This window comes from Mobula birostris, chromosome 16, assembly GCF_030028105.1.
Source record: "Mobula birostris isolate sMobBir1 chromosome 16, sMobBir1.hap1, whole genome shotgun sequence".
NCBI classification, from domain to species: Eukaryota; Metazoa; Chordata; class Chondrichthyes; order Myliobatiformes; family Myliobatidae; genus Mobula; species Mobula birostris.
In genome coordinates, this window is record NC_092385.1 from 36,599,842 (window position 1) to 36,626,236 (window position 26,395).

Sequence of the window (26,395 nt, forward strand, 5' to 3'; positions counted from 1 at the left end):
TTTCTTTGTTTTTGGAATTCATCTATCCTGCACCTTCCTCATTTTCCCCAGAAACTCATGCCAGTGCTGCTCCACTGTCATCCCTGTCAGCATCTCCTTCCAATTTACTTTGGCCAACTCCTCTCTCATAGCACTGTAATTTCCTTTACTCCACTGAAACACAGCTATGTCAGACTTTACTTTCTCCCTATCAAATTTCAAGTTGAACTCAATCATATTGTGATCACTGCTGCCTAAAGTTGTTTTTTTTTACCTTAAGCTCCCTGATCACCTCTGGTTCATTACATAACAATCCAGTATAGCTGATCCCCTAGTAGGCTCAACAACAAACTGCTCTAAAAAGGCATTCAACAAACTCACTCACTTGAGATCCATTACCAACCTAATTTTCTCAATCGACCTGCATGTTGAAATCTCCCATGACTTTCATAATATTGCCCTTTTGATATGCCTTTTCTATTTCCCATTTTATTCTGTGGTCCACATCCCAGCTACAGTTGGGAGACCTGAATATAACTGCCATCAAGGTCCTTTTACTTTTGCAGTTTCTTAACTCAACCCACAAGGATTCAACATTTTCCGATCCTATGTCAGATCTTTATATAATTTGATGCAATTTTTTACCAGCAGAGCCACACCACCCCCTTTGTCTACCTTCCTATCCCTCCGATACAATATGTAACCTTGGACATTCAGCTCCCAACTACAACCATCCTTCAGCCACAACGCTGTGGGTTCCCTCTAGATTCTCTAGTTTCCAACGGTATGCCAGTTAATAGGTGATTGGAATACACTTGAATCTGGGAGACAGTCGATGAGATGTAAGCAACATAAAATGGAATTGGGATTCGTGTAATGGGTGCATTATGGTCAACATGGAGTTGCTGGGCTGAACACCTGTTTCTACACTATATGGTTCTATAACAATAGAAAATACTCCAACACTTAGAAGGCCACCTGGTGAGTAGAGTCAGCATTTTCTATTCTTATTTGGGACTAGTTCAAGGTAATACTTTCACCTTTATCATACAAGTATGTTTCTATATGATGGTGATTAAAACACGATGGGTTAATAGTCCTGACAAATTCTTGTTCTCAGCTTTATCATGACTTCACAAATATTGCTGATTGTAGGTATCAGATTTATTATTGATCATTTACATAGTCCTAGGGATAATACATTTTCACAAAAATTAGTAATATTATTTTAACTGTAATTAAATGAACAGTAATAATCACCGAACATGTGTGTAATTGATAAATGAATTTCAATATAAATGTGTCTTTCATCTCAGCTGACATCTTCCCTTTATTTCTTTTCACCTTTTTCATTCTCTGTCTCCCCATTTGCTTGAAACCCAATGCATTCCAACCCTATAATTGCTCTGCAAGTTATAATGTAACCGGAAAGGTTAATCCTGTTTCTCCCTCCATGAATGTTGCCCCGATTCAGATTTCTGCCATCAGTGGCGGTATTCACCATTTGTAGATAAGAATGATTTGGCCCATGTGAAACCATCTGCTCCTAGGGATCCAAGTGGAGTAGATAAGGAAAGAGATCTAGGAATAGAGATACATAAACGCATACAAATTGCTATATATAAAAGGCAAACAGAGAACTGAAATCCTTTTGTTCATTCAGCACCAGGAAACTAATAGTCATCTTAAGAACCTTCACTTGTGTTTCTCATAAATTCATCATCAACTGACTGCTGAAATCCAATATAACTAGGAAAATCTTTCTAGAGTTGGTGAAGGTAAAAGTACAGTGAGTAATCTGAAATTGGGTTGTTCACATGTGGCATTAATTAAGTTGCCAATCTTTTTAAGGTAGAATTTCTACTACATATGTAAACATGGGCGTACAGCCTACTTAAATAATATGTTGTCATTCAGGCTTGTCCAGCATGGAACATCTTTCAGGTTCCAATGCATTTGAAGTGTTGCATACAGTTCTGTTTTCTGCACTATAGGGAGAATATGGTTGCCCATGGAGCGCAGAAGTGATTCGCCAGGATGTCGCTTCGACTGGAGGGCTAAAGTGATAAGGAGATTGAGTAGGTTGAGTTTATTCTCACTGGAACGTACAAGGCTGATGGATGACCTCACAGATGTTTGTAAAATTATTAGGTACAGCTAGGGTAGATGTCAGTCTTTGACCCCAGGGCAGGGGAGTCTTTACTTGACGGCACAGGTTTAAGATGAGGGAGGAGAATTTTTAAGATCTGGGGAGGAGGATTTTTCAAACAGAACTACTACTACTACATCGACTCAGGCCTAGGGGGCCGGTGTCAGGCATGACGACGGACTCTCCACTTCTCCCTCTCCCTCATCAGTGTGTTCAGTTCATCTACATTAGCCGTGCCGCTGTCTTCTAGGAGCGTGTTGACCATAGTCTTGGGAAGCGCCCAGGGTTCATCCTCCCGTGCTTGGGCTCCCATATGATGACTAGGCTGGCAGGTAGCTCGGGGTGGCGTAGACAGTGCCCTGCTAGTTGCAGTCTTCTCGCCTCGATTTTAGTGGTGAGCACCGGTAGGTTGTTATAGAGCTCGACATTCATCATGTGCTGTTGCCAACTCACGTCAAGAGCCATCCGGAGAATTCGTGTATAGCAACCATCTAGAGACTTTCGCATCGTCTTGGTGAGTGTCCACGTCTCACATCCGTACGTGAGAATGGACTCTATGACTGCTATGAAGATCCTCTTTTTAAGCCCTCTGGTCAGGTTCGACTTCCAGACTTCCTTCATGTCGTTCATAGCCCTTCACGCCAGCGCCTTCCATATCTTTATTTTTCATACAGAAAGTGGCGGTTAACTGGAACATCCAACTGAGAAAGTGACCAGGGCAATATTCAAAAGGCATTTGGACAGGTACTTGGATAGGAAGGTTTTAGAAGGAGCTGGTCTAATACAGGTAAATGAGATTGTCGTAGGCCGGCATCACAGTCAGCATGGACAAGCTGGACTGAAAGACCTGCATCTGTGCCGTGCAATTCCATGAGTACAGAACAGATTTTAAGGGATTTTTTTTTCAATTTACATCTTAAATCCTGTCCGATGACACCAGTTGAAGCAAATTCTTCAATGTGGGATATGCAAATAAATTTGAACAGAAATGCAAAGCAAAAACCTTGTCAAAATGAAAGAAATTATAAATGAGGTTAGTTCCCATTTTGATGTTTACATCTGAAAAACAATCTCTACCCTAAAATAAATTAGCATTAAATTACGGGTTTAGACATAAAATGAAACCCGATTGATTAATTTGGAGGTGATTACATTTATTTTTATGTACTATCATTATATTTTAATTTGTTGTGAAAAATATTTAAGAAATGGAAACAGGATATCACCCACCAACACAAGAATATTTATTTTTGAAATGCCTTTTCTTTTGCTGACATTGCCACTTCCAGCTCTGTGACCTTATGCTGAATATGCACATTTTTCCACACTGCATCAGAAGCCGTTTATGAACTAAAAATAGAGGTAAAATGTTATCTACTTCAACATTTTTGAGTCAGAGTTTATATTATATTCTCTGCACTTAGAATCCTTCATGATTGGATTTACTCTTTGTACTAGTGTTTTTCCACTTTCTCCTGAAAAATGAGAGCTTAGAACAGCACAGTATAGGCCCTTCAGCTTATGATGTTGTGTCAACCAATATAAACCCTACTTTTTTTTACATCCATGTGCCTATATAAAAGTATTTTAAATATTCCTATTGTATTTGCTTTTACCATTACCCCCAGCAGTGCGTTCGAGGCGCCCACTACTCTGTGAGAAAAAACCTTCCCCGGCATCTGCACTAAACTCTCCTCCATTCACCTTAAATGGATCTCCTCTTCTATTGTCCATTGCCACCATGGGGTAAAAGGCATTGGCTTTCCACTGTCTGTTGCCTCTCATTATCTTAAACACCTCTTTCACATTGCCTCTCATTATCTTAAACACCTCTTTCACATTGCCTCTCATCCAAAGAGAAAAGTGTTAGCTCGCTCAACCTTTTCTCATAAGACATGCTCTCTAATCCATGCAGCATCCTGACAAACCTCCTCTGCACCGTCTTTTAGAGTTTAGAGGTTAAGAGAGCTACAACATAATTCCTTCCATTCCGCCCCCCCCACCAACTTTCTTATTCTGGCTTCTTCCCTCTTCACTTCCAGATGCTGCCTGACCTGCTGAGTTCCTTCAGCATTCTGTGCGTGTTGCTGTGGATTTCCAAAATCTGCAGAATCTCTTGTGTTTATGCTCTCCTACAAATTCTCTTCAAGGTTTTACCTAACCTGAATAAATTTAAATCTTCTCTTTGACCAGAGCTCAGTGAGAGCCTCTGTCATTGATTTCCCTCTGTGATCTATACTGCCCCTTGACTCCTTGAACGTGTGCTCACCTGGACTCTCTTACCTTCTAGCATGTCCTTCCCCTCTCCAACCTTTTTAACCTGGCATCTTCCCCCTTCCTTTCCAGTCCTCATGAAGGGTCTTAACCCAAAACATCAAATGTTTATCCATATTCATAGATGCTGCTTGACCTGCTGAGTTCCTCCAGCATTTTGTGTGTTTTGCTGTGGATTTGCAGCTTCTGCAGAACCTCTTGTGTTTATCTCAAGTGGTATACTTGTAATTGAGGAAATAGCACAGGTGCACACTGAACTGACTACCTATCCCTTTTACCTCTCCTGATATATTATTTTGCAACCTAGGTGTGACTGCCTTCCTGTAACTTCCACCTATCAACACCCCCACCCCCCAGCTTCTTGAATGATCCTTAGTTTATCTAGCTCAAGCTCTAGTTCCCTCACACAGTCTGTAAGGAGCTGCAGCCAGATGCACCTCTTGCATGGAGGTCTCTCTGATTTCTTACATCCTGTGCTGATTGTCATTCCCATTGTTCTACCTTGCAATAAGAAGGAACGAGATGTTATTGGAACCTCCAGCTCTTCACGTTTAAGCCTCTTGAGCCTAAACGTCAGTACTCCACCACAGCACTAGCGGATTCACACAATGGCTACTCCAAAATGGTCGGTCTTTCACTAACTTTTTTATATTGGCTGTGTCAATTAACTAATTAGTCAGTCAATTAGCAACTAATACATTCCAATGTGCCTTTTTTAGGGTTATGATAAAAAAAACTTACCAGCAAGTCCAGAGACCTACCTCGTTTAAGCACTCATACCTTTCACTTCAAGTCCCTTCTTAACATTAGATATAAGAGCAGGGATAGGCTTCCCTTGTGTTTTCTCCACAATTCAATGGGATCACAGCTGATCTTTTACCCCAACACCACCTTCTTGTACTAACCAATGTCTCTTGATTCCTAGAGTCGGTAAACATCTACCACACTTCATCTTGAATTTACTTAGGGTCTAAGCCTCCATTGCTCTCCGAGGTGGAGAATTCCAAAGGTTCACCACCTACTGAACAAAGAAATGTTTTCTCACCTCTGTCCTGAGTAGCCAGGAATCAATGTGGTGAAGGTGTGCTGTACTCTCTTTATTGCAAGTGTATTTTCTTTAAGTAGGGAGACTAAGCCAGTACATAATAGCAGGATCCCATAGAATTAAAAAAAAATTGTCTCCAGTCTTGTACTCAATCCTCCTGGAATACACCACACATTACTAATCCTTTGTTACACCTGTACACTAACTCTCGGAATTTATATAGTCAGATCCATTCAAACATTAACATCAATCAATTTCAATCTCTCACGAATAAAAAAGATATTCCATATATTTTTCACCAATATCATCTCACATATTTGCACATTATATTACATTGTCGATGTCTCTGTCCATTCACTTAATCTATTTCCCTGAAGTTTCTCAGAATACTCCACACAGCTCACAGTGTCACCCAGCCTGGATATATGATGTATGCTCCACTTATCAAATCATTGATATAGATTGTGAATAAACTGTTCCAAAAACTTTGTCTTCCATCCCATTTTACTGTTTCCTGATCAATAACCAATATTTAATCTATCAGTTTCTTACCCTCAGCACTCTAATTTTGTTTCATAACCTTGTTTGTCACCTTTTCAAATGGCATCTGCAAGTCCAAATAATATGCTTAACTGACTCTATACCTTCTTCTTGTTCTTACCTACCACCCATGCGCATTCGCATCCGATACCTCATTCTCTGCAATGTCCACCATCTTCAAAGGGATCCTACCACCAAATACACCTTTACCTCTGCATTTTCCACTGGGATCGCTCCTTCCACGATTCCCTTTCCATTCACCCCTCCCCACTAATCTCCCCTCAGCACTTATCCCTACAAGTGGCCAAAGGGCCTTACATACTCATTCACCTCCATTCAGGACCCTAAACAGCCCTTCCAGGTGAGGTTTACAATGGCCGGTGCTCCTGCTGCAGCCTTCTCCACAGTGGTGAGACCCATCATAAATTGGTGGACTTCCTCGTCAAGCACCTCCACTCCATGCACCAACGGCAGTGTTGTAACAGTGAACAAGGTCAACGGACAGACACTGAAGCTAATAGACTTGGAAGCCTTTATTCTAGCAAAATGAGGATACAGACAAACACTCACAACATGCTGGAGGAACTCAGCAGGTCGGGCAGCATCAGTGGAATATATTGGTCGACGTTTCGGGCCGGAACCCTTTGTCAGGACTGTAGGGGGAAAGGGCAGAGGCCCTATAAAGAAGGTGGGGGGAAGGTGGTAAGGAGAAGGCTGGTAGGTTCCAGGAGAAAAACCAGTAAGGGGAGAGATAAAGGGGTGGGGGGGGTCCCTCCCCCTACAGTCCTGACGAAGGGTTCTGGCCCAAAACGTCAACCGATCTTTTTTTCCACTGATGCTTCCCGACCTGCTGAGTTCCTCCAGCGTGTTGTGAGTGTTGCTTTGACCCCAGCATCTGCAGATTATTTTGTGTTGAGGATACAGACATCTGTCACGTACCCCGTAATGGGTTAAAGAACCAGCAGAAATGGAAAACACCTTGGAGTCTGGTATTGCTGTTAACTAATGTTTGTTTATTAGTAACTACACAATACAGTAATATAAATTCAGGTATATCAAACAGGTTAACAATGATTTTATATATGTGTGTGTGTGTGTGTAAATATATAAAAGCCAAGCTTCTTCAAGCTTAGGAGGTAAATGGATACAGTCTTGTGGTGATGGGTAAATGAAATCAGTTCAGTTCGTGGTACTGAGTTGAGTAGTGTTGGAGAGAGAGAGGTGTCTAGTTCTTCAGGTGAGCTGATGCTGTCGATCTTCCTGTTGTCCTCCGAGAATTCCAGGTTAGCCAAACTTGACCAACTTAAGAGCACCGTCTTCAAGTGATAGTCTACCAACCCAGGCAAAGGTTAGACACACTGGTAGACTCCACAGGGTCGCTCTTTCACGCACTGATGATCACAGATCGATCCCTCACGATCAATCCTCAGTCCCACACTCATAGGCACCTGAACAGGATAGTGGTAACTTCACCACACCTTACTGTGTCTGCGTGTCCTGTGAAACAAGCAATTATGCTGGATTAAATACTGTTGTGCTGAACACCAGCTGTCCATCAAGTAGCTCCTCCCTTCCCTCTCTGTAGGAACTCAGAAGCTGGCAGTGTCCTTGCAGAAATCCCAAAAAAACTGTAAGCAGTGTTCGCCCTCCTCTCTCTGTAACAAGTTGTTTGTGCTGTACAGCTGCACGCTTTCTCTCTCTTTTTAAAAGCACAGTCCATAATGAATAACTCAGGATATCGTCACACATCATATTCGAGACACTCTTGGAAGAGGCCTGCTTGACCCAATATTACATAACATTTTTATATGCTAAAGATCAAAGGTAGTGGCAGGACAATTCTCTTGTTACAACGTATCTACAGTGTTTTCAGTTGAATTACAAATAGTTTTCAAGCACCTCCTTCTTCATATCCACACTCCAGACCCAAAAATGAATGTTAATCCCCACTGATTTAGGTTGCATTCATGCATATGCAAGCTTCTGAGGACTAAGTGGAGTGTTTCTTTGCTACAATTGATTCCAGCCTGCAGCTCCAAGACCATTGTTCTGAGCTGTATTTTAAATTCAATCTGCAATCCGTGTTCAAATCTGAAGAAAGGTTGCTGTTGAAATTAATATTTGCTACATACACTAACTCCAGTATACTCCTTAACAGCGGAACCTCTATTTCCCATTCTGACATGTCATTCCTCTTGTGCCATGATGAGGCCACTCTCAGGGTGGAGGAGCAACAGCTTATATACCATCTGGGTAGTCTCCAACCTGATGGCATGAATATCAATTTCTCCTTCTGGTAATTTTTTTTTAAACTCCCCCTTCTATTTCCCACTCTGGCCTTTACTTCTTCTCACCCAGCTATCACCTCCCCCAGTGCCCCTCCTCCTTCTCTTTCTCCTATGGTCCTATCAGATTCCTTCCTCTCCAGCCCCTTACCTTTCCTACTCACAGGTTTTAGCCATCCTCCTTCCCCACCACCGGCCCCCTCCAACTTTTTATTCTGGTATCTTCCCCCTTCCTTTCTAGTCCTGAAAAAAGGTCTCAGTCCAAAACATCGACTACTGTATTTGTTCATTTCCATGGATGTTGCCTGACTTGCTGAGTTCCCTCAGCATTTTGTGTGTGTTGGATTTCCAGCATCTGCATAATTTCTTATGTTTATGACTTGTGGCTCCTCAATAGCTATTCTTCTCATTATCACTTAATTCAATTGCTCTTTTTAATTTTCCTTTATAAAGTCAAACTGAGTTTGCCCAGTGTTAAACTTACTTTTTATTTGTTTACTATGTTACCATTTCTTTCATGGTAGGAAATTCCCTAACATCCATTTCCCGAACTCAAATGTCAAGACGACCAATCTATACTTCCTTGTTTTTTTTTTCTTTTCAAATTATAGTCATATATTAGAATACCATCCAAGAAATACTAACAATCCAGTACCCTTGAGAACCGCAGTGAAGAAATAAATAAGATGTTTTTGGAAAGCCAATTATGAGCGGTTTGTAATTTTTTACTTCATTTTATTTTCATTTGCAGAAAGACTGAAAAGGGACCTAAAAATCCCAACAAAACCACATTGTTTACATAAATAAACTTCTGATCCCCAAATATTTACAGTATTTGTTGCTAATTCCAATTGACTTAAATTAATTTATATTGGTTTATCATCGCCAGTTTCTGTGTCAGGGTCTTGTTGAAATAAATAAAGGGCAAACCTGAAGAGCTCTGTTTACTAGTTCAAAGTTCAAGTAAATTTATTATCAAAGGTTCATATAGGTCACCATAATCAACCCCGAGATTTGTTTTCTTGCGGGCATACTCAATCCAAGAAACATATTAGGATCAATGAAAGACCGCACCCAACAGCACGGTCAAACAATGAACTGTGCAAATACAAAAGGAAAAAAATGAAATAATAATAATAAATAAATAATCAATAAATAAATATTAAAAATATGAGATGAAGAGTCCTTGAAAGTGAGTTCATATGTTGTGGGAACAGTTCAGTGATGGTGTGAGTGAAGTTATCTCCACTGGTTCAAGAGCTGATGTCTGTGGGGTAATAACTGTTCCTGAACATGGTGGTGTGCGTCCTGAGACTCCTGTGGCTTCTTCCTGATGGCAGCAGTGAAAAGAGAGCATGGTCTGGATGGTGGGGGTCTTGACATGGATGCTGCTTCCCTGTGACAGCGCTCCACGTAGATGTGTTCAATAGTAGCCACAGTCATTTACGTGTCTCGAAGATGAAAAGTAAAATAAACTGCAGTGAGGTTCTCAGCGATGTTCTATCTGGATTACTTATTATTTAGAAAAAAAAACTGTTCTTATGCCATTTAATGTTTGGGTTTCATTCAACCACATTTGCAAAGAAATTAAAAAGATGCAGATGGTCAGGTTTTATAGGAAGAAATTATTCTCGGAAAGCATCAGATGAATGCTGTCATGGTCTAGTCCGTGAAGTCCGCATTCCAGTTCACGGTCCGGTCCATCGATCCTTGTTCCGGGTTTTCCTGTTTTCTCCCTTGATCTGTTGGGTGCTTTAATTGAGGCACCTGATTCTCATTTTGGGCTGGCACGTAAATACCTCTGCAAACCAGGGATTGTTCGCTGGACTGTTCCCTTTCCCTTCCTTCTGAACCTTCGCCTGCAACCTTGTCTGTATCGCTGTCAAGTTCAATCTCTGGAATGAGACTGGAGCCTTGCCACACCAAGAGAAGAAACTATCTATCGTTGAGTTCGGAACTGTCTCTTTGTATCCCTGTGTTTAGTGTCCGTGTTTTGTGTACAAGTCCCGGCCCTACACCCTGTGCTTCCCAAGGAGGTGTCCTGACTCTGTGTTCTGTGTTCTTGTGCTCGTCCAAGGCTCCGTGTTCCTGTGCTCCGAGACCAAGTCCAGGCGCCGTGTTCCAGCCCTGTCCAAGTCTGAGCTTCTTTTCCTGCCCAGCCCAGTGCTGGAGATTCCTTGTCCTGTGCTGGAGATTCCTCGTCCTGCGCTGGATCGTCCCCATCCAAATCCTCAGCAGTCATCCCAGCCCTGCGCCCCAAGGAGGGGTCCCGGCCCCATACCCGAGAGCCTAACCAAACTGAGTCCAAGAGCTGAGCCAAACCTAGTCCAAGAGCCACGTCCTGCCCTGGAGGTTCCTCGTCCTGTCCTGTAGCCACGTTTTGTCCTTGCCAAGATCCTAGTCCGGAGTCCTAGCCTAGACCTGGGTTCCGGCTCCGAATCAAGACCCAGGTTCCAAGTCCCAACCAAGACCAAGATTCCGGGTCCTTGTCCAGACTCTGGTTCTGGAGTTCCATGTCAGTAGTCCAGGCTCCTTGTTTCTAGTTCCACGTCTGGGTCCCGTGTTTCTAGTCCAGGCCCTGAATCCTAGTCTCCTCCAGGGCCTGTGTCAATGTCCAGCGTCATTTCTTCCTGACTCACCTTGCTATCTTGATAATCCTAGTCCTGTTCCTTGTACTTCAGTGTCTGTGTCTTGCAATTGGGTCTGCTACCAGCACCCCCTTGTAACAAATGCTTAGAACACCTGCAGGACGTTTCTTCTTATCTGTTTTAACATACTATAAATATCTTTACATTTAATTGAATTAAAATCACTAAAAGACAAATATTATACAAAAGTGTTAAGTGTCTAGTCTGCAATGCAGGTTGCAGTAATTTATAGGCCAGGACTAAGCTTCAGACTTGCCCTGATTGACAAGGCAAATGTCTCTGCAGACATAATGGCCAAGAAATTCAACTGTATTTTTGTTTCTGTGTTATGTGAGAAAACAAAATTAAGTTAGAGTTGAACACATTAACAAAAGTTTCCAAATGCTTTGCATCTTTCACAATATTTGGCTGGAAAATTCACTGGTGATCCTTGTCCACCAGTGTATCAATCACAAAGAATGACACCATCCCCTTCACCCTGTGGATGTCATTTGACTGAGGCTCCTGAATATCTCATATTTTCTGTTAATCCTTTGGATCTCCTCCCCTTCCAAAGAGGCACCAATGTTTTGATTTTTGTCAACCATCTCACAAGGCCCAGGATCTTCTAATTCTCCAGATTTTCAAACCCTCCAGTGTTCCAGATTACTAGTCCTCCTGAATTCCCATTGTTCCAGGCCAACTGACCATGCAATATTCAATGCTCCATTTGAAGTCCTTCAGGATTTTTGTCCCCAATCTTGATTACACGTGCATGACTACTTACCCCTCTACCATTATCCTGGTCCTTTTATCAGGCAACATCTCCTGTACACCACCTCCATTCTTACCCATTCTCTCCACCCAAAAGCTAATTACTTAGTAAACACAAAATACTCTGCAGATGCTGGGGTCAAAGCAACACACTCACAACACACTGGAGAAACTTAGCAGGTCGGGCAGCATCAGTGGAAACGATCAGACAATGTTTCGGGCCGGAACCCTTCATCAGGACTGAAGAGGGAAGGGGCAGAGGCCCTATAAAGAAGGTGGGGAGAGGGTGAGAGGGAATTACCTAGCACAGCTAATCCCAATTCTTGGCCTTCTGCTGTTGGTCCTGCTGCTCTCCAAGTCTCTTTGCCTTCAGCACATTTTCCACTTTGGAAAATCAGAATTCCTTTAGTTATCAGGTGCCACTACAACCAGAACTGAATGAGTGTTTCTTCCGTAGATTGGATCAAACATTAGAGTCCCATAGCAACACTGACCAGCTTTTGGCATAATTCTCTGACATACAATTCCAAACGTAGACCCAACATATATCTGACAAGTTTATAGTATAAAACTATTATAATGATTTCTTACCAAACTGTATGTCCAATTTAATGAAATGTAGAAATATAGGTAACAATTACTGAGGTAATTAGAAATTTAGGTAATTTAAAGTAATCTTGAAAGTCAGTGCCAGAAAGTAATCTTTTTTCTTTACATCGCAATGTAAAGATACTTTTTGGAACCGGATTTATAGAATTATATACCACACAGATTTGATTGTAATTGGCGACTGGTCCGTTTGCGCCCTTTAAGGCTGGGAACCAAATTTCTTCCGTTCAGTTCGCACAGTTGCTTTCTAACCTGTCAGGTATATTTCTTTAATCAAAATACCCCCCTGGGGTAACAGTTTCCTGCGCGGTATTTATAATCTCACCTACCAATCTGTAAATTTACATTTTCGAACGGAGGAGAAACAAGGACAAAAATGCGGATTTCTTCTTTAACCCCTTAGCTAGATCAGCTCGAGCTCACAATATGTTTGCTGACGCATCAAAGTGCTTTGGGAAAAATAAACACATATGCAGGAACAAAGGGGCGTCAGGAAAAATTCAAATGACAAGCAGCCTGCCGGATTTAGATCCTTGCATTTGGATAATACAACCAAGACATGACATAAACAGAAATACCAGGGCGTCGGGCTAAGCATATGCCCCACATTACTAATGTGTTAACCAGTATTTTCCAGTGGTTGCCCTTTGGCCGTAAGGGCGCAAACAAATGAAAGTAGAATTTACTGTGGTGATTGCAGCAACAGCCAATAAAACCTGCTGACATTTCACTGTATCTAAACTCTACCGGCCGGGCACTCAGCCGCACATGTTCCAGGGACGGTCTGCGCACCGCGATTGCATCTGGGATTTGTAGTTAGCTTTTTTCCATAACTGCAGCCGAAGATGATGTGTTGGAATCGACAGGGAACTACATTTCCCGGTGACCCAGCGCAAGCTCGGCATTGAGTAGGCAAGGGGAGGTGGCGAAGCTCCAGCTCCGGCTCCGAAGCGGAGACAGCGTCTGTCACTCAGCAGAACTTTGTGTCTTGTTGACATTTATTGCGGTGCCGTCGCTCTGGGGGGTAGCCTGAAATTTGCGCCGGGTTCTTTATTGTGCAGCCGCTGCCCATCATTCCGGACTCATGCAGTCGGAGTCGGGAATCGTTCCGGATTTTGATGTCGGGGAGGAATTCCATGAAGAGGTGAAAACGTTTTACGAGCTGAAGAGCCAACCGCTGAGCCGCAGGTCAGTGGCACCGGCAGTGAGGAGGTGGGAGTCAGGGTGACATTGGTGACGGGTGTGTGTGTGTGGGGGGGGGGTGATTGTGCGGAGTGACTGGGTGACAGGGACTTTGGAGGGGGTTGGAGATGGTGGTGGTGGGGAGACTGGGAAGGGGAGGTGGGTGATCAAGGTGTGGGGGTTCACTGTAAGGAATTAAGGAGTAAGTGGAAGTGACAGTGGAGAAGGACTTAGAGGGACTGGTTTGGGGATTGACTGAGATTGGGTAAATTGTGGGAAGGGGAGCTGATAGAAGTAGCCGAGAGGGATGGCAAGGTGATATTTAAGGAGTGACGAGGGGGACCAGGATGAGAGTGAGCTGGGGGGGGTGGGTGAAAGATTGTGGGGTGAGGCGAGGGTGACAGCGATGGCGGGGCAGCTGATGTGGGGCCTGTGTGAGCTGGGGGGGCGTGGTTGGGGCGAGTGTGTTGGGGAAGGGTTAACAGTTGGGGCGGGTTGTCTTCACCCGAGTTTGATGTTGTGCCAGCCGGGTGCGTGTCGCTTACTCTCAGACCTGCGCTGTTGTCGCGGGTGGGGGTGACGGCGATTCACAGCCATTCCATACACGGCTTCGAGCTTGCTTAACTTATCCTGAACGTGAAGGCGGGGGATGGTCCCACGTTTGAACGACTTGCCAGCAGTAACTGTGTTGTTTAAATGTACCGTATAAAGCACGCCGTAGCTGCGAGAATTTTTTTTTTGAAAAGTCTCTCCCTCGCAGGGCATTTGCAAAATAGAGCCGAGGATCGAAGTTGTAGGTTAAACGAAGGAGATAGCTTACTGCAAGCGCTTGGCGTTACGTTGTTGAGTGTTTGCACAGGCGTCATTTGCAAGGGCGCTTTTTATCCTTGGAAGGGAAGAATCCGAGCCTATCGGCTTCAAAAACCGATGGGACGCCTGGTGACATTTCACTATTATCCCGTAGTGATAATTAAACGAGGAGGGGAGGTCAAATCTGGTCAAATAATTGCACGGCACAATAAACATTTAAGAGCTCACTTTGGATGTTAATAAATTATTGTACAATTTACACCGTTCTACTCTGAATTTGAATGCCTGCCACCATAAAGAATTTGCACTAATTAGTTTCAAATAAAAAAAACTTGTGTAAACATCTTCGAATTTAAACAGTCTTGTGTTCGCCTTCAGTCGGACCGAACAAACGGTTGAACCATATGGTGAGCGCACGCGATGTGAATAAGGGTTAATATATGTATGGTTCAGCGTGTTACGAGGAGCTGCCTTATTTGTTCATTATCACAGCATCACAGCATAACAAAACGAGTGTCCTTTTTGGAGCCTGGAAGATATGAGCTATAACGCGTCTTCATGTCAGGCCGCGAAATTTGGTAGTGTCATAATTTCACATTCGGTTTTCCTGTTTCCAAATAATTTGATATGGCATCATAATCATGAAAAGTCCCGATTATTCTCATGAGAGAGCAGGAAATCTACATATTATCCGTGGGGAAAGTTGGACATCATGCATTCTCTGAGGTTCACTACTGTAGAAAGTATTTTTAAAAAATTGAATCACTCATCACTTTACAGCCAACTTATTCTGATTCTGTTTATTTATAAAGTGAATACTAAAAGGCATTGCCTTTTAAACAAGAGATGTAAAATTAACATGCTTTAATTTGGACCAAAGATACAAATTTCTCTCTATCCGTTTACTACATGATATTAATCTGTAGTGCACTATAGAGTAGATTATATATGATTTTAAATCAAAACCATGTGGTTGACATTCCATCGTCAGATCTGTTCATCTGAATTTATTTCAGTTATTTCCCTAGCAGATGTTGTTGGTGATTGTTTTCTTCTACCGGACCCAAGGGACAGGTGTACTTTCCCAGATTATTTCTACACCTGCTTGTTGTAGTGTAATCTTTTGAAGGCAACAATTTTGTTGTTCTCAAAGCAAAGGTTGTCAAGTGCGCTGCAGATCATGCACTAGAACGCTCCAGAACATGGAATTGTGCGCATTGCTTTATTTTCGGTAATACCACAAGCATCTTATCAAAATAAGGTGAAAGTTGCTTGGTTTACACCCATGTGACTATGTAGTAATTCATTCTGTAAATACGTGTAAATTTTTTGGCAAACTTTATATTTGCATTTTGGAGAGTCCTGGGCCGCACAGTTTTGTATGCAGGTAAATTAATCTGCTTGCCGTTGCTTTTGAGTTTTCTTTTTGTTTACTGACAAGCTCAGTTTCCTCTCTGACCTTTTAACTATCAAGATCACTTTTCCTTAACACTATCTGTCTTTCGCTGTTCCACGCTCCGTCCTTTGCAGAAGCCTATTGCACGCTTTCATTACCAGCTAATTTGACTTTACTTGGATTTTCAGAAGATCTTTGACAAGATGCCTTGCATGATGCTGCTAAACAAGATAAGAGCCCATGGTATTGCAGGAAAGAAATTAGCATTGATAGAAGATTAGCTGACAAGCAGGAGGCAAAAAGAGGGAATAAAGGAGGTTATATGTCAGTGATTTGGATGGCTGAGTTGATGGCTTTGTGGCCATGTTTGCAGATGACACAAAGATCGGTGGAGGGGCAGGTGCTATTGATGAAGTAGGGAGTCTGCAGAATGGTAAAAAAGTGGCAGATGGAATATAGTGTAGTGAGTTGTATGATCATGCACTTTGGTAGAAGGAATGAAGGTACAGACTATTTTCTAAATGGAGAAAATTCAGAAATCTGAGGTGCAAAAGGATTTGGGAATCCTTGTACAGGATTGCATTAAGGTTTATTTGCAGGTTGAATTGGTAGGAAGGAAGGCAAATGAATTTTAGCATTCCATTTCAGGTGGACTAGAATATAAGAGCGAGAATGTAATGCTGAGGCTTTATAAGGCATTGGCCAGAATGTACTTGGAGTATTGAGAGCAGTTTTGGGTCCCTTATTTACGAAAAGATGCGCTGGCCTTGGAGAGGGTCCAGAGGAGCTTAAAGACAATGATTTCAGGAATGAAAGGATTGATGTATGAAGAGTGTCTGGCAGTTCTGGGCCTGTACTTACTGGAGTTTAGAAGAATAAGGGTTGGGGGGGGAATCTCATTGAAACCTGTTAAATATTGAAAGGTGTAGATAGAGTGGACGTGGACAGGATGTTTCCTCTAATAGAGTCTACAGCACCCATGGGCACAGCCTCGGAGGGATGTCCCTTTAGAACAGAGATGAGGAGGAATTTCTTTAGTAAAAGGATGGTGATTTTGTGTAATTGGTTGCCAAAAAGGCTGTGGACGCCAAGTCATTGGGTATATTTAAAGCGGAGATCGATAGGTTCTTGATTAGTCAGGGTGCCAAAGGTTGCGGGAAGAAGGATGGAAAATGGGGTTGAGGGGATAATAAATCAGTCATGATGGCTTGGTGGAACAGACTTAATGGACTATATGCTCCGATGTCTATGATTTCTGCATGGCCCACTAGTGAGTACCTAGAACAGTATACTGCTGGAACTGTCCCTATGGCCCATTATGTCTGTGCCAAACCTAATGCCAAATTTACTAAACCTCTTCTGCCTGCATCTGGTCCCCATACTGTACCTTCAATCCTTGTGTAGTCATTTGTCTGTCGAATAGCCTCTTAAATGCCTCTATTGTATCATCCTATCTCCCCTATAGTCATCTTCTCTTTGAGTTCTCCTCTGTCTTGAGGGCCAAGCGTATATCTTCCTCTTCCTAGCATTTACTTCTGTTTCCCACTTCTCCCTCTCTGGCTGCTTTTACAGGCCTATTGACTTTTTCAGTTGGCTGGCTCCCGTCGTCTTTAAAAATCTCCATGTGCCCTTTCCCTATGTGCTTCTGTCTATGTTGTAAAGTCTGTTGCATTGTCTTTTTACACTTGCAAGGGTGTGTGGCGGTGGGGGGGGGGAACTAATAATAGAAATTTAAGTCCTTGCTGTTAAAATAGGGCTTTAGACATTGCTGAATGTTCAGAAAGCATAATGCAGTTGTACAAAATGGCCAATATTTTTCCCTCCAAACTGAACTCATTTTCTAGATTCTGAATGATATAGAGTTACTTAACAATTCCCCCCGATTGAAACATAGTGATGACCTTTACTGGTTGTTTTACTATGCATTTTGAGTGTGAGTTGCCTTTGCATCTCTGAAGTGATTTCTGCATGTAAAGGCATAGTTCTCATACATTAATCCTCTTGGAACATCCAGCTGGGGTTTAGACTAACTTATCACATGGAGTTTGGATGCACCAGAATTTCTAGGTGACAGACTGCTCAGTATTAAGATAATTTCAGGTATTTTTTTAATCCCCAAGGTCTTCATCAATAATCAATTTTCTTTTGTAATCTGTGCTGTTTAAATGGTGACAAAATATGGTGGTTAATATAGAGTGAAGCATGCAGCTCTAAATTAAATGTTTATTCATATAAATGTCCTAACCTGCATCCTGTACAAATTTATGACTTAGAGAGAGATGAAACATACACATTTTACTATACTACGCACTTTGCGTACTAAATAAAACTGATGGTTTAGTGAGTGCGTACAATATTACTTAAGCAATGTGTGTGCTGACTGGATTGACCATAATTGCTAGGCAAGCAAGCAGTGAGAATTTATTTTACAAAATGCCTGAGTAGGCTGACATTTTACTCTGACCATACGGGGAAATAGCATGAATTGTTGTGGCAATTTTCAAGGCATATGTTGTTTACTCTGATGCTTAAGAATAAAAGACACAATAACATTTGCAAAAAAAACCCCATAAAATGATAGGACCTCAATGCATGTACAAATAGGGTAGTTAATTAAATTGTTGGGTTAGTGAAATCTGTATCTGGTTAACATTGACATTTTTTGTAAAGGAGGTCAGTCAGTTTAGATTTGTATTCCTGGATATAAACACATAAATGCACATTGTCCTCCTAAAGTAACAATAATGCTTTTATTTGAGAATATGAGAATCTTGCATGATCTCCAATGTTTGCTTTGTAATGTATTTAAGTACGATATTTTTAAAATTAGTATATTTTAAATTAAACAAATGTGCTGATTTTAAATAAGTAAAAGCATAAAACAAATACATATAAAATCATAAGTTGGGGAGTTCTAGCAAGGTTATTTTTTCTCATTGGGCACCACATGGTACTTGGATGGTGACTGCTGGCTGTTAGATGCAGAACTGTTAGCACTGATCAGCAAGATTTGTACACTAAGGGAGACCTTTCAGCCCATTGTGCTAGTCCCAGCTCATTGCACCTATGTCTGTGGGCCATGCCTGGTTTCTGATTTCGATTCAATACCTTACATGCAACCTACTCCCCACTCCCCCTGCCCCCCCCCAACTCTACCTCCCCAGATTCTGGTAGCACTCTTTCTTTTTCTATTGTATATCAATTCCCCATTTAAACGTTAGTGTAGAATGTTTAATCATTGCTCTTTCAGATAGTGCATTCCCAATCATCATTATTTGTAATAGATCTTTGAGTTTTTTGACTGGTTTGCATTGAGCTAACAATAAAATATATTACATTCATAAACAGTAGAGTATACAAACCTCTGATGCATACACTGTGAGGAGTGCCTGTAGAAACTTTAAAATAGGGACATTTAAAAGACTCTTAGATAGGCACACGGATGTAAGAGAAATGGAGGTTTATGGGTTGTATAGGAGGGAAGGATTAGAAGGATTGAGTAGTAGGTCTGCATTGGTTAGTTGTATGGGAAAAGGCCTGTTCTGTACTGTACTGCTCCGTTATATTTGGCCTAGAGATGTTTAGGATTACTAATAAGAATTTATAACATTGTTTGGGGATTAGCGAACAATTTATACAGGATTTGATGAACATTTAAATCCTACCGTTTTTCATTCTATTTTTAAGTAAGATTTTTAATATTGTCCAGTGGTAAAATATTGCAATGTTTGTGTGATTTGGCAGTGGCCTGAAGACTTTATCATGGAGCAAACCTGTATAGCTGTTTACTATCAGTAAAACAATGACAACCAGTACAATCTCCTGGAATGCATCCATTGAAAGGCCAAAATTACTTTTACGAATCAAAACAAGTATTTTTATTCAGTTGACACATTTAATCAAGTTTCTACAGATGTAAAAGCTTTGATTAAGTTTGCATTGGTGCTTAAAAATTGGAGCATGAGAGAGAGAATGGTTTCTTTTATGTAACTTTCGGATTTTCTCTTGTGCATTGTTATTTTTCTTCTTTATATGTATTCTGCACATTTGTGGTGGGTAGTAATAAGTCTCTCAAAATGTCTGGGCATAGACAACACACTGGGAATGTATAATGGCATATCATATATATGATGGACAAACTCATTCAGTTCATAGGTTATTCTTCAGATATGCTTTAGCTAAATGATGTATGTATATTTGCTTGAAACATGAGTTTTGATCTTTTCATAAGATGTTAGATTTCATTGTGGGAGGAAATAGAGCATTATTTGACTCCCAGTCACATCAATGTGAAGTGGAAAGACTGTAACTACTGGTGTTCTTTAGATCCTAGCAGAGGAAAGGAAGTATGTTGCTGCTTTCAGCAGTAATATCACAACAATTTAAGTCTTCTATTACAGACCCCAATCAGTTTTATTCTTAAAATATAAATGTAATGAAGCAAGTAGGCTTGTTTCCAGACAATGATTATTGGGTTATTCGTATTTTCTAGCTTCTCTGGCATCTCTACTTTCCCTCAATCTGACTGACATCTTTTGCTTTTATTTTAAAATTCACATTTCTCTTGCAGATATCTTCTGCAAATATCTTCTGGCCAACCCAGTCTATGCATTAACTCCTCATACTTAAACAAAAATAAAAGCGACTACTTTCTGGCTATGTCCTCACAGAGAAAAACAGAATTGATATTTTGGGTCAATGTTGCTGTGTTAATGTAATCTTTGAAATGGATCTCTCCATTTTTCTCAACTCTCCTGAATTCATTGGCCTCTTTTTTTTCCCCCTTGAATCTGCACCTTCGGAGAAACTCGCCTCCTGATAAAGATAGTCACACTTATGATCTTTAGTGTTCACAAGGGCATTATTACCTACTTCATTTTTATTTGGTTGATCCAATTTCTTTCCAGCTCCTCTTGATTCTGTCTCCATACCTGCAAAACGCTGTTCATTGTTACTTGCACCTGCACTTTCAATGTCCTAACTTCTTGTAGTCTTTATGATTTTACTGGCATTTGTTGATGAACAAAAATATACTTTTATTCTATTTTTGATGTTTTTGCCCCCTGTAAAACCTTTATTGTTATTCATCCTGATTCTTCTCACTGACACTATCTCTTAAAAAACCACACCCCCACCTTTGCCTCTGTTGAATTCCTACTGCATATTCCTGGCTCTCAGCTAGTTTACCCACCATTACACTGTCTTATTGAACTGTGACAAGTCAACTAGGCCCACTACTTCTCTACTAAACTACTGTTATTTTAGGTTAATTTCAAAAGCTTTCAATCATCTTCTTAAACTTCACTGCCCTCTCTCCCTCTATTCTTGCTTTCAACTGTGAGTAGCATAGGGGCTTTTTCTTTGTCAGTCAAGGCCATCCATTTATTCTGCTGCTTCCATACATTACACACCTATCCAAACTTTCAGCATTTGGGCGGGTTTACATTCCCACCCACACATCCTTTTCCAAGCTAATCTTATTTAAAACTGGTCTTCTGTTCCTTTGTCTGTCTTTATGCTGATCACACATAAAATGCTAGAGTAACTCAGCAAGTCAGGCAGCATCTATGCAGAGGAATAAACAATCATTGTTTCAGGCTGAGACCCTTCATCAGCACTGGAAAGTGTGTGGGGGTGAGGGGTGGAGGGGTAAGGACAGGAGTACAAGTTGTCAGGTGATAGGTGAAACCAGGTGAGTGGGAAGGCAGGTGGGTGGGGAAGGGGGAATGACGTAACAAACTTGGAGGTAATGGGTTGGAAGGGTAAAGGGCTGAAGAAGAAAGAGCTCGATAGGAGAGGATAAATGGACCATGGGAAAAAGGAAAGGAGGAGGGGCACCAGTGGGAAGCGATAAGCAGGTGAGGAGAAGGGAAGGGTAAGGGGGGAGCCAGAACAGGGAATAGAAAATGTATGTGTGTGGGGGGTGTAAATTACCATGAATTGGAGAAATCATTGTTCATGCTGTCAGGCTGGAGGTTACCCATACGGAATATTATGCGTAGTTTCTCCAACCTGAGAGGAAGCTGTGGACCGAGATATGGGAATGGGAAATGGAATTAAAATGGTCGGCCACCAGGAAATCCTGCCTATTGTTGTCAGAGAAAAGGTGCTCGACGTAGCAGTGCCCCAGTCTACATCAGGTCTCACCAGTGCAGAGGAGGCCACACTGTGCTGCTTGTGATACTTTCTAGCCCGTGTTGGCTGACCTTACAAATGGTCACAATTTCACAATGTTTTTATTTTCCCTTTCCAAATCCTGGTCAAGCAGCCCCTCAAGAAACTCACCGTAGTTCTGTGTCCTTGGAGACGATTGATAAATTTATATTTTCCATTATGCATGCTCATCTGACATGCACTTCCCCATTTAAACCTTTTCAGCTTAGTTTTCATCCTTCTACCGAAACAAAGCCCAAGCAACATTTCATTTACTATATCAATAGTGTCTTATCTCTATTTGACCTGTCTAATAATTGGCACAGTAACAATGCAGTTCTCCAGTAGCTGGCTTTCATTGTGCAACTCCTGTGTGATTGTCCTTCCTTGATTACTCTCAAACCCATCTAGTTACAGAAACTGCTTACTCAACAATGGCAACATGTCCAGATTTAACTCTGGAGGACCCTGTGATTTTATGCTGCACTTTCTCCTATTCATAGTCTTAGTAAAGTCATGGGCTGAACATCTGTATCCATACTAAAGAGTTTCTCCAAGTTCTGAAGATTAGCAACACACCTGTGAAAGTTTAGTGGAGGCGAGTTGCAACCTTACAGAAAGAAAGATTGGGAAAATGTTGGATTATGCCTTACTTAACATTAGTTTTCACAGAGATTGGTTCTCTTGCAGACCCATTGGTTTTAGACCCTAAGCTTTTATGTTGTTAGGATGGTGGTGAATTTCTGTGTGCAGGTTAATTTGATGAGGGTGTTGTACTATTCCCCGTGGATGATGGAGACATGGCTTTTGTTGAGTTTGAAGAAGGAATTGCATAATGGCTGGTCCTGCTCCTTGCATTTTTCTTGGAGTTGGCATGTGGGGCAAAACTGCTCAATGTATGGTGATCACACTCTGGAATCAAGGTCACAAAAATAAATCTTTGCTGATTTTATTTCTCTGTTGGTCTTACAACTTCTGCAGGACCAAAGTCTTCAATCAACTCATCTCTGCCATATCATGCTACCCTCTGACATGCCTCCTGTCAAAGCCTGGAAAATATGGACCAGTTCCTTTTCTCTTTTGTTACCTCATAAAGGCAGAAATCAGTATTGAAATTCACTTCACCATAGAGGTATATTTGTTTGATTAAGAAAAAGGATGCATGCATATCAAAACCTTAGATCTACCACAAAACTCATGGCCTACCAGGCAGAAATGATTCCTGCCCTCCATTGTGTTTTTAACTATTTGCATCAGGCAACTCAAGACACTGGAAAATGTCATAAAATCCTTAATTCACTGGAACACGTGATCTAATGTCAGTGTCCTCTCTCCCAGGCCAAGATTTCTGACATCCAACCCTAGTTACACTTGACAATGTTGGATAGGCCATTTCTCTTGAATGCCTGACAGTCTCCATAAATAAACCATCTATTCCAAGCTCTAATGTGCAAATAGAGAACCAGATGGACAGAAAAAGAGATTCAAGGATGTGCTGGAGCTGCCTTGGAGAAACATTTACACTGACTTCTGGAATTCCCTGCACCATGGGGATGAGTTTGAGAACCTTGTGTCCATACACTGGGAGCATACACACAAGTAAGTGATAGAAAGTGCAGACCACCTCACAAACTACCCATTTACCTACCCAATCGGCTGTCGTCTGCCAACTCTGTGAAAGAGTGTATTGTTCCTGCATTCACTTCCATTCTGCGATTAATTTTAGTAATTCACTTATCAATAGACTGCCACTTCCTCCAGTAAAATCTCGAAACAACAGGTGAAAGTTATTGTCACCTATCTGTTTAGCAAAATTTTGTGATTTTGTCAATTGACTACATTTCCTATAGCTGACTGAGGAAAACTTCAAGTTGGATCTCTTTTTGGAGCCCAAGCTGAGTGTAATACCCTAAATCTTCTACTGCGAGTACTCTCTCTAATTTACCCATGGCCACCACTATGATGTTTGTCAAACTTTCACCCAGGGCTAAGTCATTTTGAAACTCAAAACTCTTAACACTTTTCTCCCATCTTTCATCCTCAGAAACTTTGGCTTGTCTCAAAATGTATTTCACCTTTTTCCCTTCTTAATTCCTCAACACTTCCTCTTAAAAAATGTAATCTCTATGTAGAAACATTTCATTTCCATCATCACATCTTCTTGTCCCCAGCTCAGCATTTGCTTATATCTGCCAACATCTTTAAAATCTTCACCTGACTGTTCTTTGTTCTTTCAACTCTGGTCCATGTGGATATTTGCACATTGGTGGACATGCCTTTAAGTCACTGAGCTCCATGCTGTGGAATTCCAGTTCAACATGTCTCTGCCCATCAACCACCTTCTCCTCATTTAAGGCTCTTTTTGAAATGTATTTCTTTGAGTAAGATTTTCTTTTTGCTTGTTCAATTATATTTAATTTCCTTTGACAAGATTGGCCAAATGGCTTCCTCCATAATTTCTTTGGCCTTGTGCCTACTTCTTTATGCCACTGTGCCTTTAGGAATGTTTACCACATTACCATATTTCTTTTTCAGAATTTGGTTTTGTATTTCTTTGAGCTGAATTTGTATTTTGAGATGAGAAGATTGATCAAGAGTGGCAACAGTGCACCCTATTTATCCTGTTGCCATTCAAATTACTATAGACAGTTTTTTATTCCAAATTGTATTGAGTTATGAAGAGTTTAATGCCTTTGAGCTTTCTGAAAGCGTGATATAGCATTAAGGACATTTAACGTCCACATAGAACAAGAATCTTTCCTCAATGTATCTAAATAAGATTTTAAGTTTTTTTACTTCAGAAATTTTTACAGAGACAAATGGAGGTAAAAGCTTACTATATTTATGATGCTTTTCCATCTGTTTTAAGTTTAGCACCAACCTAATTATTTTTAAATAGATTAAAGCATATGCTTAAAGTGCTGACAGATGTTTTCAATGACTACTAAGATTGACAAGCAGTAATTTCTCAGCTTCGAGATGCTAAACTTTTGTATCACACAGTTTCTAACATTTTTTAATGGATGCTGATGAGTGTAACTATGATAGTTTAAAAATACTGCAATTTTGCAGGATCATTATTACCACAGTGTGGGGGGAAATACTGTATTTAAGCAGGGAGGGAGGATGTCACATCCTTCAGGTGACACCTTTAAATTTACATTTGCAACACCTAAAAATCTCACATTGTGTAGGCAAAAGCTGAATAGTGCCCTGTTAACTAGTTAGGTGCATATTTCTGACTGAACTAATTTATATAGGCATCCATTAGTCTCATGAGACCATGGATTTGCGCCTTGGAAGGTTTCCAGGGTGCAGACCTGGGCAAGGCTGTATGGAAGATCGGCAGTTGCCCATGCTGCAAATCTCCCCTCTCCACGCCACCGATTTTGTCCAAGGGAAGTGCATTAGGATCCATACAGCTTGGCACCGGTGTTGTCGCAGAGCAATGTGTGGTTAAATGCCTTGCTCAAGGACACACACACTGCCTCAACCAAGGCTCGACCTAGTGACCTTCAAATCACTAGACGAACACTTTAACCACTTGGCCACGTGCCAACACATTGAACTAATACCAACTATTAATAAGGTATGGGCTTCTTCATCTGAAGATCTAATGTACTCCTGTGATGTTCACTGCTGTCCAGTTGATCAAACTGATGTCAATAGTGAAGGTTGTTGAGATCTGTCACCATAATTTGAGTTGACCACAGTGGACTGGCACTGATAATTGCTCATAAAGCTATGGGGTAAAATGGAGCATTATGTAAAAGCCTGGGCATATTCTGTCTTGCTGCATAACAGAAGAAAGCCTTGTGTAAATCTACCAAAACTTGGAGCCAGCAACCACTGTTCCAGACACCCTATTTAACATCAACAGATTTTCAAAAATAAGAAGACAGAAATGCTGGAAGTCCTGCAAAAAGAGAAGTGCTGCCATGTTTATCAGATGAGAAATGACTTAAAAAGAATGTTCTGACATTAGAGGATCACCTATGACAGATTATTGTTAGGGAGGTCTGTGAGGTCTGAATGCTTTCTATGAATATTTGCATTTTGGGAGTACTGTTGTGCAGCAAAATGGCTATTGAAGTATGAATGTTTAAAGTTGCATTATCATCAATTTTGCTCAAAAGGCGTTGAGCCCTTTATGGCCGATGCAACGCAGCAGAACTTTTTGAGGGCTTGTCATTGGCAGAGGTGGTCAGCGAGGCCTCTGAGGGTCAGGATATCTCTAACTTGGAGAGCAATGTTAGGCTTTGTTTTTCTAAGTTCAAAAATTTAAAGTAAGTTTATTATCAAAGTATATACATGGTACCATATACTAGATATTCTTTTTTTTCAGTCATTTACAGGAAAGTAAAGAAACACAATAGAATTTATGCAAAGCAATACATAAGCAAAGACTAACAATCAGGCAAAATGCAAAAGAAGAGAAAATGTGTAAATATTGAGAACATGAGTTGTAAAGAGTCTTTGAAATTGAGTCTGTAGATTGTAGAATTAGTTCAGAGTTGTGATGAGTGAAGTTACCCCTGGCAGTTCAGGAGCCTGATTCTTGTAGGTTACTAC

General features: G+C 41.1%; 1 protein-coding gene across 7 annotated transcripts in view; it reads left to right on the plus strand.

The window, feature by feature from the left end:
• Positions 1–13,204: 13,204 nt before the first annotated feature.
• Positions 13,205–26,395, plus strand: part of LOC140211100 (microphthalmia-associated transcription factor-like) — a 259,427-nt gene continuing 246,236 nt past the window's right edge. For 6 of the 7 annotated variants that reach the window (XM_072280550.1, XM_072280552.1, XM_072280554.1 and 3 more), the window contains exon 1: positions 13,205–13,470. In XM_072280550.1, coding sequence (XP_072136651.1) covers positions 13,367–13,470 — 104 coding nt within the window. In that variant the 5' untranslated portion in view covers positions 13,205–13,366. Of the gene's footprint in view, positions 13,495–26,395 lie in introns of all 7 variants that reach the window. The other variant, XM_072280551.1, reaches the window with a different exon arrangement.